General features: G+C 31.8%; 2 protein-coding genes across 12 annotated transcripts; one reads left to right on the plus strand and one right to left on the minus strand.

Annotated features, from left to right (window-relative positions):
- Positions 1-203: 203 nt before the first annotated feature.
- Positions 204-19,273, plus strand: LOC103575707 (cytosolic carboxypeptidase 1). 9 transcript variants are annotated; one of them, XM_008555616.2, is made up of 20 exons: positions 204-222; positions 326-599; positions 2,684-2,829; positions 3,196-3,278; positions 3,387-3,495; positions 3,579-3,721; positions 3,796-3,940; positions 4,009-4,140; positions 4,208-4,351; positions 5,505-5,676; positions 5,775-5,844; positions 5,914-6,137; positions 6,201-6,843; positions 6,910-7,419; positions 7,483-7,661; positions 17,134-17,386; positions 17,552-17,676; positions 18,396-18,548; positions 18,734-18,877; positions 19,069-19,157. In XM_008555616.2, the coding sequence occupies exons 2-19, from the start codon at positions 559-561 to the stop codon at positions 18,864-18,866; spliced, it is 3,405 nt and encodes a 1,134-aa protein (XP_008553838.1). In that variant the 5' UTR covers positions 204-222; positions 326-558; the 3' UTR covers positions 18,867-18,877; positions 19,069-19,157. The 9 variants fall into 9 exon arrangements, 7 of the variants coding, with proteins under 7 accessions (XP_008553838.1, XP_053596623.1, XP_008553811.1 ...); XM_053740648.1 differs by lacking the exon at positions 204-222 and having other exon boundaries at positions 228-599; XM_008555589.2 differs by lacking the exons at positions 204-222; positions 326-599 and adding an exon at positions 1,765-1,867.
- LOC103575697 (conserved oligomeric Golgi complex subunit 8) lies at positions 7,716-11,730 on the minus strand. Of its 3 annotated transcripts, none has more exons than XM_008555577.3 (4): positions 11,585-11,730; positions 10,129-10,486; positions 9,914-10,069; positions 7,716-9,078 (listed from the first exon to the last, which is right to left on the minus strand). In XM_008555577.3, exons 1-4 carry the CDS (start codon positions 11,628-11,630, stop codon positions 8,322-8,324), a joined length of 1,317 nt encoding a protein of 438 aa, XP_008553799.1. In that variant the 5' UTR covers positions 11,631-11,730; the 3' UTR covers positions 7,716-8,321. The 3 variants fall into 3 exon arrangements, with proteins under 3 accessions (XP_008553799.1, XP_014298741.1, XP_014298745.1); XM_014443259.2 differs by having other exon boundaries at positions 8,900-9,078; positions 9,907-10,069; XM_014443255.2 differs by lacking the exons at positions 10,129-10,486; positions 11,585-11,730 and having other exon boundaries at positions 9,907-10,027.
- Positions 19,274-19,447: the final 174 nt, after the last annotated feature.

The raw sequence follows: 19,447 nt of genomic DNA on the forward strand, positions 1-19,447 counted from the left end.
AAAAAATTTGAATATTTATTTTGAATTGTAGTAAATTGGCGGCAAAAAGGGTAAGTAAGTTTAATTAACCAATTAATTAATTAATTAAGTTATTAAGAATTAATTTTTGCAGAAAAGGAGTGAAAGATTTAATTGAAAGTTCAAATGATACCGCGTTAGGTGATGGAATCAATACTTGGACTGTGTATATTGCGGTAGCTGGAGTCGATTCTTTTTTGCTACGTAAGTTTACATTTTCCTGTATATATTTTATATTGTTAAAATAATTTACATCATTAATTTATAATAATTGTAAAATAAGTAAAGTGTTGGGTGTCATCAATAGATTCAGACTCATGTTTATCAACAAGTGCCGCTATATCAGCAGTCAATGGCTTCGATTATTACGAACACGAGTTTGGATAAAATATTATTGTACCTGTATATTGCAACTCGTACTTGAGGGTGAATAAATTCGGTCTGTTTCTGTAATCGCTTGACACGACAGTCACGCGATATTTTCTTCGCTCTTGTATACATCTAAACAAATTTATTTTTTGTTTTAATCGTGTCAAGTGAATGTCTGACAATTGTACTGTCACTTTTGAATTTATGTCTGAGTAAGTTATTCATTTAATTTTTTTTTTACACCAATTAATTTAATAATTTTTATTAAATTAATACATTAATTTTTTTTTTTTAACAAATTTTGAAATTTTGTAATACATTTTATTTTGGCTGATTAAATATATCAATTAATTATAATTTTTTTTTTTAGTATAAAATGAAAAATATATCAAAGTCATGTATATTAATACACTTACATTTTGGCGAACATGATAATAATTTGACATGATTTAAAATAAACTTAAATCAAGATCCTATCATAACAAAATTTGGCATTCATAATATTTAATAATTATTTAAAAAAAAAAAAAAAAAAAAAATTTTGTTTACGACTAAATAAACTTCCAGGGAAAATAAATGTCAGCGAATGTTATTACCGGGTTCAATGTCTTTAGATTCTTAGATCTCATATGTACCAGAAATAATAATTATACACATGGCAAACTAAAAAAAATGAAAAACAAAAAAAAAAAAATGAGAAATTAGAGAATCGTGAGAGACGGTTTCGAAAACGAGCATGTTTATTAATAGCGAACCCGCGTGTGCACTTGGGGATTTAAACATAGTTTTGGCTGAAGAAAACGTCAAACCGACTCGAAAAGTCGGTGGACGCGTTTCGTTTCTTGTTTTTGTGAAAAATTTTTAAACAAACAATAATTATTGTTCAAATATCAAAACACTATAAATTGGATTTATGTTTCGTTAATTTTTTTTTTTTTTTAGTGACTTTTTTTATATTTTATATTAAAAATAAATATATAAATTATGAAATAGTGAATTAAGTAATTACAAAACTATTTCCATACGTTCCTTTAACCCACATTATTGCAAGGTGGTTCCGCGAATATATTTTTAGATTGACGTTAAATCGCAATACGAATAAGAAAATATATATCTTAAATTTACATATACATATTTATTATTCTTATATTTATATTTATAGTATTACTAAAACCGAGTACCGTCGCATTCATAAAAGTGTTTTTAAAAAATACAATTTAACATTAACACGTTTTTTTATGCCTTCATACTCAATTAAAAAAAATTTCAACATTTTAATTAAACAAACGTGATTTTTTTTTTTTTTTTTTTTTTTTTTGTAAATTATTATTTCAGTTTGAATTAAAAAAATAAATACTTACGAGTACTTAATATTGGGGTAAAAGTTTTTATTGACCATGAAAAAATCGAGAGTCAGTGACAAGGAGAACCAGTGGCCTGAGGATAAATTGAATAACTTATTATCTTCCAATGATCACATGTAATTTCATTTTTTCATTAGTTGTAAATTTGTTATTTTAAATTACACAGATTTATATCAATTATTTAAATATCATTACGTACGCGGGATAATTTAAATGTACAGAGAAATCCTTAGACCTCAGACCTTTGGTTTCAAGAATTTTTAATTTGAATTTTGAAAGTTTACTAAAAAATTTTGAGATCTAAGATCTATATAGATCTTAATAGATCTAGTAATGTCAATATATCTAGAAAATTTGAAATATTAGACTTCAAATCCGGTGTTAGATCTCTTTAGATAAAATTTATTTTTCGCGGCAATATTTAAAAATTTAAAAAAATTTTCTAAGATCTAAGATCCACATAGATCTTAATAGATCTAATAATATAAATATATGTACAAAATTTTGAAAAATAAAATTTAAATCTGATATGTGTGTCTGATTTTTTTAAATAATTTTTTTTTCGCGGCAATATTCAAAAATTTAAAAAATGATTTTTTTTAAAATTTATTACATAAAATAGTTGATATAAATTTAAATCTGAATAGCAAAATTTGAGTTAAATAAAATAAAAGGGACATTGACATTCGAATTTATTTTATAAACGGAACAACTCGGGTTTCTGTAAGTGACAGGTTCACCCTTTGGTGGTTTGCCAAGTTCAAACGATTAATTGCCGTATTTTATAGAGCCCCATTAACTAAATGTCATACTATTCACGTGATTTATTTTATTATATATTTTTATGTTCATCTAGATTTTAATTACTGAAAAAACTTTATAACCGCAAATAAATAATTATATTTTCAACTTTTATTTTTTTTGTTTTTTAGAAGCATGTCAGTCAACAAAAATGTTGAAGACACAATGAATGAAACATTGGTCGAAAAACTACGACAATGTTTACCAAAACATCAAGAGAATTACGAGACTATAAAGAGTCTACTGGCAAAACTTTACACTCGCATTACATCCTCAGGTAATTTTTATTTATTTTTTAAAATTCCTGTCATTTAATACCCGCTGACAGCAGGCAAAAATTTATATATACCAAAATAAAGTAAAGAAATAAAAAAAACACTAATAAAATTTTGAAAATTTACTAAGCTTACGTAAATTATTTGGAACCCAGTTGATGGTGACACGGCGATCGTGCTAAAGATTTTGTTGGCAAGGGTCCAATAATTCTTGTGATAATCGTTTGAGTAAAAAATAATTTAAATATTGTAAAGAAAAAAAAAACAAACAAAAGTCTTGAAATTTTTCAGTTTATTTTTAATTTTCGAATTTTATTAGTCAATAAATAACAGTAATTGGATAATAAGATTTATTGTTATTGATCCAGATCGAAAAGTTCGAGAACGCACTCTGGAAACGATGTGGAGCAAAGAGTACAACGTTATCGAAATATTTATCGTCTTGCTGGAGGTATAAAAAGTTATTTATTTTGGTAATTTGTAACTCCTTTTTGGTTTTATTTAATCACTTAAATTGAAATCATTTTTCATTTTTTTTTTTTTTTTTATTTTTCTATAGGCTTGTAAAGATAATGGAGTGTGTTGTAATATTACTGGAATATTGCATGAATGTATAGCACCTCGACAATCCAAGGTGAAATTAAAAGGAGCCAAAAATAAGCACTCGAGTAAGATTTATTATTTTTTTTATTATCTATTAAATAAAGTAGATTATTTTTATAAATATTATTATTATAATTATATTTTATAGAAAGTGCGAGTCGAACAACAATTGCTCAACTAATACAATTTGGCGGTACGCAAGTATTTTTGAAATTATTAATAAATTCCCAACGAGCTGACAATACTATGACAGAAATATTAATATATGAAATACTGTGGATATTAAGTCAGGTTAATTTTTATTAATTTGTCAAATTAAATAATAAATTAATGAGATTTATAATTAATGAAAATAATTATTTCAGATTGCTCAGAAGGATCAAAAATTTCAAATAAAAGTAAGACTTTTAAATGTCACCAAAGTGTTTAATTCATTGTTAAAAAATAATTATAACGACGCTCGATTACTTTTGCCGCTTCTTCTTATCCTAAAAAGTCTCGCTAAAAATAGTAAGAACTTTACATAGAAAATCGATGATCAATAATGAAAACTCGAATAAATAATTAATTATTTTAAGCTTCCGCTGTTCAAATTCTTGTGAAAGACGGAATAGCCTCGAGTTTTGAAAAAACTTTTGTCTGCATCGGATACTCGCCTCACCTCAAGTTAAAAGTTTTATTGGAGTGTCTAAAACATTTTACAAGCAATCGTAATTATTTATAATCAATGATCTATAAATAAATTTGTAATTAAAAAAAAAATTGAAATTTTTCAAGGACTCTGCTGTGCCAAGTTCATTAAAGGAAATATGGTGCACATGTTGATGCGTGTTTTTGAACGTTGGGACAGATGGGACGGACAGTTGAGACAAAAAATTGCCAACTATGGTCTCTGTACCCTCCACCACTTGTGTTTGATAAGTAAGTAAGCATTCGATTGACAACTCCGTTAATAAATTATATTTTCATATAAAAATAATATTCCGTCATCGTGTTACGAGGGTGTGGCCAAAAATTTTGGTTTTAATATTCTTATTATCATTTTTATTTTATCTCCACGCGTTAGATGCATCAAACCAACTGTACGCTGTATGTTTCGAGCTAGATGGTGTCATGAATAATTCATGATACCTTTGTTAGCCGTATCAAAAACTCTATACCTTTATATTCTTCCATATAATACGTAATACAAAAAATATATATATACATACATATTTAACATTAACCACTGAGCTTAAAAGTATCTTCATTTTATTTCTGACAATGAAACGTTTTGATCTTTGTCTTGTATTTTATTTTTTGCCCTTGACTAAAAACATTATACGCTGACTCAACTCTGTAGAACCAGTTATTGTCACCACTAAATTTTAATCCACCGCCATTATGTTCATAATTTAAACAAACAATATTATTATAACAAAAAGGTTTCAATTATACACGGAGAAATTATTGTTTTTTCAAATGCTACGGTGACCACCTGCAGAAATTTAAAACCACGGAAAAATTACTACGGCCATACACGGAGAGTTTTTTGATAAAATACTCTACAGCTTAAACTAAACCTGGACTTAAAACAAAATAAATATAAAAAGAGATTCCTTTTGTTTTACTTTTTACTCTTTTTTATTTAAAAATTATTCAAAATTGGGTTCTCTTACCCCATACCTGAACACTATCCAGAAACAAAAGAGTAATTATTCATCCAGGCCCAGTCTTACTCACAATTAACGAATAAAATTTATTAAATAATTCTCCTCATGAGTTTTTTTTTTAAATTTCCGTCAGGTGGGCAACATGGTCCAGTTTTACTATGACATCATAGCATTTCAAACAGGAATTTCTCCGTGTATAGGGTAGAGGTACCGTGGACCAGTTTTGGACACTTGAAAAATTAAAATGAAATAATTTTTAAAAGGCGCTGGCAATTAATTTTAAAAATGTAAAAAGATACTTTTATTAGACTTGCAATGGATATTTTATTTTATACTTTATCATTAATTAAAATAAAGTATCAAGTGTCCAAAAGTAGAGCAGCGACCATAAATGGTACTTGTGCCCCATATATTTGTCACAGAATCCGGACGACGAGCGCTAAAAGCAAACAATGGCCTCCAGCTGCTGTACCGTTTCTGCAGCAATTGTCCCGAAACAAAACCCTACGACTTTCTGCTTTCCCGCGTGTGCGGAATCATAAGTCAGTGTTTAGAAAAGAGGGATTTGCCGGTGCCTGAAATGTCACCAGCTAAGTATGATATTAATAAAAATATAAATGTATCAAAAAATCTATTTGATGCATGCAACATCTCATTTAATTATTTATTCAAATGTCTGATATTTAATATAGATTTAATTTACCAAATGGTAATGGGAAGAGGGCCAACAGCGTCGACAGTTGCAGTGACGTTGAAAGTCAGGTAGTATCATTTTTTGTAATCAATCCAATTAATTTTATATAATTTATTATTTTATTTTTGTGTAAACAGGCAAATAGTGTTAATTCGGCAGGAAGAGTTTGCAGTGACGCGGATTCTGTTGATGATGATGATGATGATGATGACGATAATGATGATGATTACAGTGGCGACCACTGTGCTTTGAATATTGGTAAAAATAAATTTAAACACTTTAATGATGTTAATAATGCTGACGAAGGTCAATATTTTGCGAGTGTCATCACATCTCAGCGAACTACTGAAGATCTTCTTGGGTAAATAAATATATTATTTATTATTATTAGTCATAATAATATAAATTATTGTATTTTTTAAAGGTACAGTGTTCTCTTTCGAGAACTGGGTAATCTAGAAACGCAATTAATGATGGAGAGCCAATCAAATTTAGAAGACAGTATTGTCGAGTCTGTAATGAGCAAAGAAACAAAACGCAAACAATTATTGAGCGACGTTAAATCTGATTCAAATAATTGGACAGGTGTTTGTACACAAATTACAGATGTTGAAGCATTGCCGTATCTGAGAAAGCTACGACTCTTGGACGACATCCCACAGAACGCACTAGAAAAAACAATTTATTGTATCTGTGCCAGTAGAGTAAGAAGCGTAATATCTTTTGTAAAGGTGGCGTATCCTGATCTAATAGGCGGTTGTTGTCGTGGGAATCCCGAGCCGCTTAATGACAAAGACAGAAAAGTTTGCCGAGCAAAGCTACTGAGTAGTGTCGAGCGTGGACTTCGACCGAACCTGCATACGCAGGAAGTAATTTTTGACCTGGACGCCCTTACGATGACTTGCCAAACTGCTGGCGGAACCTCTGCGTCGTCATCTTCTGAGAGACTCGACAGACTGGTTTTGGGAAATTCTGATGAATCACATACTGGTAGCCGTTGCATCGAAACCAAGAGTTTGTTATTCGAATCGAGATTCGAGAGCGGAAACTTACGGAAAGTCATTCAGGTAAAATATTTTTAAAATTAATGTCTATTGAATAAGATTTGTCAATACTGATGTCAAGTACCACAGATAGGCCCTCAAGAGTACGACTTAATCCTGACCCCGGATGTCAACAGCGGGTCGAGACACCAGTGGTTTTATTTCCAAGTATCAAACATGGAAGCAAACATTCCTTACACTTTTAATATCGTAAACTGCGAGAAGGCAAACTCGCAGTTCAACTTCGGCATGAAGCCAATTCTCTTCAGTGTTACCGAGGCCCAACTGGGCAGACCAGGCTGGGTGAGAACTGGCAGCGATATCTGTTACTACAGAAACTGCTATCGGAGACCTTGTCGGGGTAAAAATTACCTCACCACTTCTTTCAACGTTACCTTTCCTCATTCATACGACATTTGCTACCTGGCGTACCATTTCCCGTACACATACAGTCAGTTGATGACCCACATCTGGAGATGGTCGCGCCTGGAAAAAGAGTCTGTACATTTTTCAGCAGAGATACTCTGCAATACTCTAAATAATAATGAGTGCCCCTTGTTGACCATAACTTCTCCAGAGTCGACTCAAAATCCAATTAGTGTGAGTACTATTACCTACAATAGCTTGTAAAATTACTAAATTAAACGATTCTATGGATTGCAGAAAAGGAAAATAATATTTTTAACATCGCGGGTCCATCCTGGAGAAAGTAATTCGTCTTGGGTAATTCACGGTACACTGGAAGCTCTTCTTGCAGACAGTACTTACGCCAAAAGTCTTCGGGATGATTACATCTTCAAGATAGTTCCCATGCTTAACATAGAGGGCGTCGTTAACGGGTGGTAAGTGTTATTTGAATAGTATTTATTATTAAAAAAAAATAAATAAAAGACCAATCATTCGAAATAGCTCTTCATTCTCGCTCTGGTATTACAATATCAATGGCATACATATAAAAAAAAAAAAAAAAAAAAAAAACAAATTAACTCGTTTAAATTGTTACATTGAATTTAATTAATCTCTAATTATGAATACGACTGGATGACGCAAACATTGTAGCGGACATTGTGCACTAAGCGACAATAAGTATTATTGATTAAACATGTATTAAAATTCGCACAACGTTTCGTCTTGCACTCGTATTCAGCTATCAGTACAAATTGTCGAACATGGCATCAGCGGACGTCCCTTGGCCCATCACCTAAGAAGCTACAAGCTTTCTCAAGTCCTCTGATGCCATATTTTGATCAGTATTATCATTACATTTCAATAATAGTAATAATAATAATAATTTTTATTGCCTTATGTCTATAAACTAATTACGAATTTAATTGAGTCGAGAAGTTGATCTTATTAATGCCGCACTATTATCCCTCACGACTCTATTATTTATTATTATTATTTAGTTAATTAATTACTCGATAAATTTTGCTTCGATAAAAAAAACGGAGGAAGTTTGTATAAAATACTAGGACTTAAAAAATAATAACTTAATTGGTGGATTACTTGGACGGAGGGTCTAATACTTTTCCGTTGGAGCGGACTTTGATGTTGTACCTATAAGCTGGCTCGGCATCAGGCAAAATAGTGCTTGAGTCTTCCTCTTGGTCCTTGGACGTGTCTCCGCTGGTGGGGCTGTGATCTGGAGCGTCGTTCGCGTAATCTTGATCGCTGTCGTACGGGCCAATGGTCTTGGACTCCTCGAGCGAGTTCTCTGGTTGACTTGCGGCCTTGTCGTAAGTCGGCGACTGCTGACTCGCACGTTGAAGTGATCTGATTTCGTGAGTCTCCAGTCCAGCGAACACGGTGTCAGTGCGTGATTTAATAGCCGGGTTTCCAGTAAATAAACTCGTTATGTCGGGAATATCCTCGGTTCTGCTGCGCTGCTCTTTGATAACGTCCTCACTTGATTGAGATTTCGTCAAAGGGTCAGAGGAGATGGCGCTCATTAGCCGACCCACTACTGGGTCTTCGGGTTGGGTGAATGTGTCTGGTGAATCTGAACTTTCTTCAATTTCTTCTTGTTTATTGCCGTCATTATCATTACTCTCATGATTTTTATTGTTATTGTTATTGTCACTGCTATTGTTTTCGTATATTTCTGTCTGATGCTCTTCAGCTGGATGCTCGTGCTCCTCTTCTACATTAATATTATCCACGTCTGTTGTTTCGGTCTCCAATTTGTCCGCATTATCGTCGTTACTGTCAGTCTCTGGCAATACCGTTGTCGTCGTTGTCGTCGCGTATGGTCTACGATTTCTGTAACAAATGCACCAGCAATAAATGCCGTCGCAAATATTCAGACAATGGTATTACTTATTATCGTTAGCAAAACTAACAATAAATTATTTATGGTAACCGTATAAAAAATAGAGCTCTCATTTTTTATTCTTATAAATTTTATGACTCAACTTTTTTTTTATTTCCAAATTTTCAAAAATTTTTTTAAATTTTTACTGGGGGAGTCAGTAAAAATCACCACGAAAAATTTTACTAAAAGCCCGACTTTTATATAATTACCTTATCAACAATTATTTAAATATATATTTTTAAATTTACTTGCAAGGAAAAGGGGTAAAATGGACCAGTTAATTTTTTAAAATCGAGGTAGCGAAGTGAATCTCTGGGCAAATTGGGCCGCCTAAAATTTTTTAACAAATTTTTTAGACAAGCCATTTTGTCCCCTTTTCCCTGTTGTTAATTAATGAGTTAGTTTGTTAATAAAACTACAAAAATAATATAAAAAAAAGCAGTGTTAGTTTTTTTGTTATTAGTTAAACGTCGATGAAAAGTGCGCACCCCTGTAATTATTCAAAAGCTTCAAACTACTTTAATTTAAATACCATAAATAATTATTTTAAAGACCTATATTAAATAATAAAAATAATAATCCAGTTAATATACTAAATAAATGTAATTAACGATAAAGTATAAGTGTAAATATAAATTAAATAATAAAAGTGATAACACTACTCAAGAACTTAAGTGGTACTTGTGCCCCATTAATTATTATGACTATTAATAACTATATGTATAATAAGATGAAGAGGCGCGCGACTTTTCATGTAACGTGATTAAATGTCTCACCTCTTACCCCTGAGTTGCCGAAACCGGTATGCTTCCATAGTTGTAATAATAACACCGTGTCTGCTCGCAAATGAAATCCTTAACGTGAGTGCAGTCCTGGGAATCCCAGGCTAGTGTTGGTGCCACCATCGCGACACAACCATCCGAGCTCCCACTATCTCCACTGAAATAGCAATTTAATTAATAATTACCGAAAAATTTAATCAAATTTAATTAAATTACCTTTCACGTGCTACCCTTTGGGGTTCAGTACCGGGCGGTACGTCAACAGCGCGGTTACCAGAACGTCTCAGCATGTAATCAAACGTCGCATTAAATGGCAATCCTGTGCTCATCCAAAGGAACATATCAGTTCCTAATTTATTACCCGACGTCCAGAAATCGTATTTAGTGTAACCGGCGTTTTTCAAATACTGCGTCATGGTATCGGCTTTTTCTTTAGTTTCAAAAGACGCCAATTGAAGGCCCAGCGAACGACAATACTGATAAGCCAGGAAGTAATTTAACTCCGGGCTGTATGGGTTCATTCTCGACACGAAATATTGCACTCCATCAAGCTGGATTGTCGTTATCCTCTGGCCTACAATAATTACCATATTTTTTAAAAATGTATAAAGTGAAAAAAAAAAATGGGGTTTTTTTCAAATGCTAAAGCGATAGAAATATTTAAAATAATTTATTATAATTAAATAAATGAATGAATGGAGTAAAAAAATTTTTATGCTGATCAATATTCTGGCCCGTTAAAGAATTCATTGAGGACCTTAATAACTTATGCATAATGCATAATATTTTATAGTTATATATATATACATATTTTAAACGCACGTGGAATGTTTGGCTAGGTGTGGGTGAAGGTATGCACATGTTGCGTTTCAATATATATATATATATATAAAGGTTCCATTTCGTCTCGGCACGTTTCTTTCAATCGCTTCCGAGCCGCTAACATCACACCGTATCCGTTAAATAAAATATATAGACAAATGTACGTGATAAATAATTTTGAATTAATAATTAAATGATAAATTCCAGGAAATAAATTTCTTACCGTTAATCATGCTAAATTTTAACCAGTTATATTTTTTATAAAAAATATTTAATCATTTAATATACAGTTCATTGAACTCGTTGATTAAGTTGTTGTATAAATTGGCTCGTAAATCATCGATGATTAAATAAAAACAAAAAAATCTTTTAGAAAATAATGACGATAATTTTTCATATGGGTTTTTGTTTCCAAGCAATGGAAATAATAATAATGTATATTTTTATGGAGACTGAAGACGGTGTAGTCGCAGGTGGTAAATGACCTGCAGACCTTGAGACATGTACTGTGTTGTGTTGTGTACGTAATAATATGTGCAACAAGATGCAACCGATTGTCTACCGCAGAGTCGGTAGATCAATTACCAGATAAATCCCTGGTATTTTAATATTCATTGATTTAATTATCGGCCTGGTGTGAATGTGTACCGATCTCTGACCGCCTTAATTTGTTATTTTCAAATAAATAACCGTGGGAAGTTTTTAGTTTGACGAGCAAGTGGTCAGATATTATTGGGCTGTTGAACTAATCAAGTAAATTAATTTTAAAAAATGGAGTACGAATAATAATTGTTGTTAATTAATATGATGTGTGATCAAGTATCTGGTATAGTAATAAAATAAATATTACCTGAGGCAATGAACGTTGTGATGAGTAGCAACAGTACAATTTTCATGTTGCTCGCGTATTATATTATTGCTTCCGTTACACGTTACGTTTTAAAAAAACCGGATGTCAGTGTTAGGGTCGCGTTCTCGAACTGGCCTCGCGCAGCCTCGTGAGCTCCCTTAAGAGTCTTCTGACGATGGGTATGCCATGGAGGGGGATCGTTGTTGAAGATGATTCACTGAAAGGAGACCGACAGACCGCCGACACACTATACAACAACCGACACCTATATATCCATTTCAGAGACTGAGTAACTCCAAACCAAACACTAGACGAGAATCGAGAAGAATCCAAATGCCAACAGACGATTCGCTATCTGGCTGCTCAGTTCGGGTCCAAGTCGAGGAGAGATGATAAAAGATTTAAAAGCTGGACTCACTTGAGACATCTGCAGACACTCCAGACTCTAAATAATCTGAGACACGGTGCCCTGACCAGACATCCTGACCACGGATTCAAAATTCTTATCTCTTCGGTCTGCCAGAGACTTTACCAGAGTTTAAAATAAAAAAAAAACCTTTCAAAGTAAAACTAATCAAGTCGACACACTCGACGCGTCCAAGATATTTTATGGCTGAGCGAGAAAAAATAACAATAAAACACAGGTGATATATTTACCTGGATACAACGAAATCCGTCTCGTTACCAGGAATTTATCGAGATTTACTCTTAAACAGGAATCGTAAGTTTATTTTTAGTTACTCCAGTTAACTTTATTTTATTTTATTAAATAAAATGAAAGTTTATTTTTAGCCGGTGATGGGATAAAGAAGTTACGCATCAAGTCGGACAATAAATAAAAGCGGAGTTCTATTCACAAGGCCACGGCAAGACGGATCATCTACTAGATGTGCTGTGTATAGTATTGGAGTTTGTAAGTAACTTGGTGGTGGCGATCCCGTGGGAATGTAAGCGCATGAAGATCGCTGCGATAAGCCATCAGAGATCGAATGGAAGTATAACTTGGGTACAAGTCATGTAGCAGAGGTATAAACGTTGCTCGCTCGAGGCTCTCCGGTGTCTTTACTCGCATGTCCAGGGCCCTCTTCTTCCTCTACTACCTCTTCTTCTTCTTCTTCTTCTTCTTCTTCTTTTCTTGCAGTAAACCCTCAACCCGGTATAATAAGTAAAGAGAACTAAACAAGCGATCCTCCTTCGCATCAATCGTCTCATCCTTTATTTCTCTCTCAGTATTACCTGGGGTCTACTGTGCTGTTGCCGTACGTTGCTGCTGCATTATTCGCCTTCAGCTCATTTCTCAGTCTCTTCTTACATTAACTACAGGAGAGTTCTCGTAGTATATCCTCTTTACTTATTCTTCTCGTTTCATCTTTGGTATCCAGCTCCAGGCGCTGGATCACTGGCTGGAAGCCACTTTTCACCGTCCAGCATCCACTATATTTTTTCCCTCAACTATTTCTTCTTCTTTTTTTTTTTTTTTTTATTTATTTACTTTATTTATTCTGCCTCAGCTTTTTTGCGATCCAGTGAATCCTTTTTGCTCAAAGCAAAAACAAGAGCTGTTCACGTTACCAAAGGATTTGACTATGGTTGGATGTTTTGTGCTGCTGAGTAGAGAATGAGGATGAAAAAACGAAAGGTTTTTATAGTAGTAGTAAGTCAAGGAGATGAAGAAAATGAAGATGAGAAGAAGAATAAGAAGAAAAAAGAGGGAAGCTGAGGAGAAAGAAATGCCGGCAACTCGAGGTCTATTTCAGGATACCAGGGGGATCGCCATGTACGAACCGCCACCACTCTGGAGGTCTCGATTCTAGTCCGCGATCCGCCACGGACTGGAACGAGACCACAAGGGCTTACCCTCGTACCGGGATCGACATTCTTCTTGTTTTTTTATTTTTTACACCTAAAATGCGCATCAGTGGTCCTCATATTTAATTCAATTTATGACGAAAAAAATATTATGTAACGGCATTTTATTGATGCATATTTATATTATTTTTAGCGGCGGAAAAAATGATTATTTATATTGTTTGTTATTTTTAAAAAATTGTCAAGTCAAAGGGATTTATAAGGAATATGTTTATATTCGAAGGTCGTCCAGCTTTTGCGCGTCGCAAGTTATTTTATTTTATTTTATTTTATTTATTTTAAAATAAAAAAATCCATAGACTCTATGGGTCATTAAAATGATCATTCACGAGATCGTATTTCAACGCTCAGCTCCAGATTTTTTTGGTCGTTTATCATCGGAAAGTATATAATAGGGACCGGCGTGCTTGTATATATAGAATTTTAATATACCGAACCTGTAAATTATCCGTTAATTTATTCGATCATTTATGTATCGTATATTTTGAGACGTTTATTTTTTTTACTAGACACTTTTATATAAAGGGCAGGTATTAATATTATACATATATTTATTTATATCCCTTTTTTTTTCTTATCATTCTGAGAAACTAGCGAGTGGTAACTCTCCTAATGAACCCCGTGTCCAAGCCACTTTGTATCCTTGTCAATGCTGGCATAACTAACTAATTTTGACGTCATAACAACTCACAAAAAATCATAAACAATTTCAAAAATAGTTTTATTTTTAAATAATTATCAACTTTTTTTTAAATTTAAATTTATTTTCAAATTTTTATTAAAAAGTAAAAATTAATTTTTAACTAAGAATTTTTAAAAAAAATTTTTCTTAATTATTTCAGTAAAAATAATTTGAATTAAAAATTTTTATGACAAGATATTCAAAAAAAAAACTTTTTTTGAATTTTTATAAGAACTTTTCCAAAAGAGGTCTGGAGATTTTTAATTTTTCTTCTCTAATTTTTTAAAAATTAAAAAAATTACCAATTCAAAATTGTCTCAAATTTAAGAGCTTATTTTTATTAAATTTTTTAGCATGGCCGTGAAATAAAAAAAAATTTTTTAATTAAATAAAATAGTTTTGTAGCTCGCTGCACGTGTAAATCTTAAAAGTATAATTTAAAATCCTCCAACACACGCAAAGTCACATACCCCTTCATTATAACACTAGAGGGCTTTAGTGACGTTATTATTATTTTAAAAATTTATTATTATTATCGTATTCTTCTATTTTCCGTGACTTGTGTCAGGCAAAGTGAGAAGAAGCAACACAAGAATTAAAAATAAAATGAATAAAAATTCTCAATACTCTTCACGCAAAGTATTCTCCATGTCCTAAGGCTAGTTTTAAGTCTAATAAAGCCACAGCCATCACATACATATTTATATACATCCACCACATATATCCTATACAACATTTTATTCAAAGGCTTATTTTTAGCATCCTTATCTCGATCTGCGCACACCGATCACTCTTACACATATTTTAATTTAAAATAAAAAATAAATAAATAAAATCTCACGGTTAATTCTCTTCCTCAATAAGACAAAGCCATTGAAGCTAATTTCATAGCTAAAAAAATTTAAGTAATTCTATTACATTATGCTATTTATTTTTTACTTAAACACCAAAGGTATCTTTAGTCTTAAATCGCAATTCATTTCTTCAGGACGAACAAAGCGATCCAATCCACCGGGCAGTGCTTTGTACTCCAGCACGACTCGAGTACAAACAACCAACAACCAGAGAAAGAATAAGTTGGCGGTCAAGGTTTCTTACATTAAAGTCATTGACATCCAACAGCACTTACACGAAGATCTCTCTCAGTCTTTAATCTTTTGAACTATTACACCACACCGGTCTTGTATTTTTTCCCAGGTCTTCTCTGCAACAAAAATAAACCATTAAATTTATTATCATTAATTTTTCCAGTATACAAAAAAGCAACTTGTACACTTCCCTGTGAAGTTTAAGTTGTAACTCGTAGTACTGGTATCGAAGCATGTTGGGCTATTATTGCTAAAATTACTTTTCCTTTGAAAAAATTATTTCTCTAACACGAATATCCTTTGGCATTAAAATCCTCCGTCTATCTACCGGCTTACAACTAAACCGTGAGTTGCTGAGATTAAGTATACTCAAAGAAATATATACATATACATATATAAAACGGCAAAAAGCCTTGGTTGGATTGAACATAGCCAAGTACTGAGAGCATTGACTCTACTTCATGGTGCAATTTCAACTCGCCAGCAGCTAAATCAATTTTCCACTCGACTCTTCAACGTTTTATTCCCTTATTCTTTAGACCATTAGTTCGTCAATTTCAGGTAGTATCTCTCTACATTAGCTATTACACATCTATACAAATACAAATACATATAAAATATACCAGTAGACTTGGAGAATATATTTGTGTGTATACTATATATACATGTCTTCTATCGTCTGGTATCTCGTCATCACGGTGCGTGTGAATATTATTTATGATTGGCATCTATCACGTGTAATGTTACATCAACAGTAATGATATAAATCCCAAGGTATATATTTAACGAACATGGCAATAGATCCTGACAATTACTGGACTGTCTTGGGCTGAAAAGATAATTTAGTTTGGCACTGTGGGCTGTGTTGACTGTTGGACTCTCATCAGTTTAAATAAATAAAATACAAATATATCTACAGCTTGAGCAATACTTACCTTGAAATATATATTTTAAATCTTACATATATAACTATATTGCTATGCCGCGCAGGAAGATCATTTCCTTTGAGCACGACTTCCGGCCGCCGGAAACGTCTCTCTAACTGTGACTGAATCCTTAAATGATGTTTCAGTGATCCGTTGAATGATTTAATAATTAAAACTATCATTACTATTATTATTATTATTATTGTTAATAATAATAATAATAATGCACTTTAAAAAATTGGGAGTAAATATGGATTTTATTTTAATCCCGATTCACTTCAACACTTGGAAATTTGGAGTAAAAAAATCACTGAACATACCGGATTTTTTTTCAGCGAATTTTATTTGAATTTCCCTCCAGTTTTTATTTTAATAGTATATTACACACCTAGGGAGAAAAATAAGACCTAAGCAAACACGTGGATCGGGTGAAAATTAATAATTTTCATTATATCTGTACTGGAAATTTAAATTCCCGCCCTGTTTGAAGAAAAGAAAGTCGTTCTTACAAGAAATCAAATGGTAAAAATTAGCGCATGCGCTATTTTTAGAAAAAAACATGTATAAAAAATAGTAAATTATATACCAAGGGAGAAAAGTAGGATATTTCAATCCGTGTGTATAATTACGCGGCGGGAAATTTGAAAGCTTAAATTTTTGACTGGGAATAATGACGCATGCGGTAATTTTTATTATTTATAAAAGAACAGAATGACTTTCATCCCTCTAAACAAGGCAGAAATTTAGACTTTCTGCGTAGGTATGGTGGAAAATAAATTTCCCATGGAGTGAATTTAAATCCAGGAATTAAATAAATAAAAATTAATCTGCTCTGCATTTACTCCGAACTGAGTGCGCGGATTTTCTTACATAAAAATATTGTTATTTATATCTGTACAAGATAAAACTGAAAGCGCAATAGTTAAATCGCTTGGAAGCATCTAGAGATAAATAAAAATGAATAAAATTATATTTTTAACTTAGCAACCGGTATGGACTAACTAACGAGGATCTTAACCGACGTTGGAGTAATCCAAGCCGTGTATTACACCCTGTAATATACCATACAAAAGGTCTTATGGAGTATTGCAGCAGGGTGTTACACCGTCCACCTCATGTGTTCGTTGATTACCATGGACACTCCCGCAGGAAAAATGTATTTCTTTTTGGTTGCTCAAGGTCGGGTTCATGGAGCGCAGCTGACCGCGAGAAACCTGATCAGCCTGACCACTATTTGGTAATTATTATTTTATCAGCACGCTATTATTTCACTTGCAATATTACTATTCGCGATACTTTTAATTGTTGGTTGTTTATCGACAAACATTTTTACATTTACTGGATAATAATATATTTAATTAAATTACTTTAAATAAAATACTTAATGGTTTTGTTATTTTAGATGCTTCCAAGACTCATGCAGAAAACATCGCCTGCTTTTGCACTGCCTCTGTGTTCATTCAAGGTCGAGAGGAGCAAAGAATCCACTGCCAGGGTCGCCATATGGCGCCAGCTCGGCGTAGCCAGGTGAGGGCTTATGGTATTTTACTTTTTTTTTACTTTATTTTTGTTTTATAGATTTAATTGTATCAATATTTATTATTTTACGTCATATATCAAGAATTCCATCGGCTTGATCTGCTGCTCGTTGCCCCCTAGGACATATTCGTACTTTTTATACAATAATCGCTCATAAATATGAATCCCTTGTAATTTAATTTTTGACATCTTTATGTAAAAATTAGTACTCAGTACTGAAAAAAAAAAAAAAACGAGTAAAGTTGTCAACTACTAGCCGTAGATTTTTAATTAATAAAAGTATTTATTTAAAAATTATTATTAATTTTCTCATTAATTAAATTTTAATTATTCCATTAATTACTTTCGTGATATTAAATTATTATTTTGATGTCAAGTCTAATTTTTTTAAATATTTATTCAGATTTTTTAAATTTTTATGGGATAAATTTGTAAAAAAAAAATTTAGATAATCAGCCGCGAAATTTCAAAATTCAGCAGAGATAATTTTTATAAATTTCAAATTTGTTTTTTAAAAAAAAGTTAGTGCGCTAAATTTTGAAATTAAGCAGCTGTAATTTTCAAAGCGGTTGGGGCTGGATTATTTTGACTACTAAAATTAAAAAGTTAATTTTTTTTTAATTATCACAATAGCGGATAAGAATATAAATTAGTGTTAATAAATTAATTGTCTGTACTTTAATCAATTGATAAATTATTTATTCCAGAAGTTACACAATGGAAAGTAGTTTCTGTGGATGTGACCAAGGGCCTCTAGCTGGATTACACTTGGACACTAATCACTTGCGAAACGTAGGTCGGGATTTTTGCCAAGCTCTTGCTTTCCTCAAGGACACTACTGATAATTGGATCCTCGACAAGTATGTAATTTTATTTAATTTATTGTCCATCTTCAAAGTATGTAATTTAATAATAAATAATACTTGTAAATTATTGTTATATACTTTGAGATATATTTTATTAAATTACACTATGGGATTAAGGATAAAATTATGCAATTAGTATAAAGAAATGAGTTTTCCGATTTAAAATAAATTTAATCTAGATCGACTAGCGAAGAGTGCTGCCCACTTGAGTGTGTAAAAAAAAAGTGTAAAAGACCTAAATGTATCCAAGACAAACATGCGAATCAACATATCGATGCTATTAGAAGAAACTCAATAATTGTTGGCAATTAAAGACAATCAAGGCGAGAATTATCTTGCGTGTTTAATTAAACTTATATTTATTTAGATCTTTTAACCAACCAATTAATCAACATCGCATGATTTTTTATTAATTACTAATTTATTAATAAACGGGCGTAAAATTTATGCTTTTATTTTATAAATTAAAATTTTTATCATAAGAAAAATAATAAAATTTTTTTTAAACTTACAGATTTATTGCTAACGAAAGTAATGAAGAAAAATGTACTGATACTGATGAATTATCATCGACATGTGATTCTGACTCGAGTTGTGCTGATTAAATAATTAATCCTATGGAATTTACTGTGTAAATTATCTAGTAAATTATTATTATTAAAAAAATGTTGATCTCTGAAGCTTTAAAAGATTTAAATAAATGACAATTATTAATTAGATTAATACATTTATTAATTATAATTATTATAAAGTTTACAACTAAAATAATTACAATAAAAAAATTACTCTGATGGTTTACAAATTTTTTCTTCAATGCAAATGTCATAGCAACATTTTTCATCACTACCGCAATGACCATCTTGCCCGCATATTTCCGGAGAGTCGCTCCAGTA

Source organism: Microplitis demolitor, chromosome 7, assembly GCF_026212275.2.
Source record: "Microplitis demolitor isolate Queensland-Clemson2020A chromosome 7, iyMicDemo2.1a, whole genome shotgun sequence".
NCBI lineage: Eukaryota > Metazoa > Arthropoda > Insecta > Hymenoptera > Braconidae > Microplitis > Microplitis demolitor.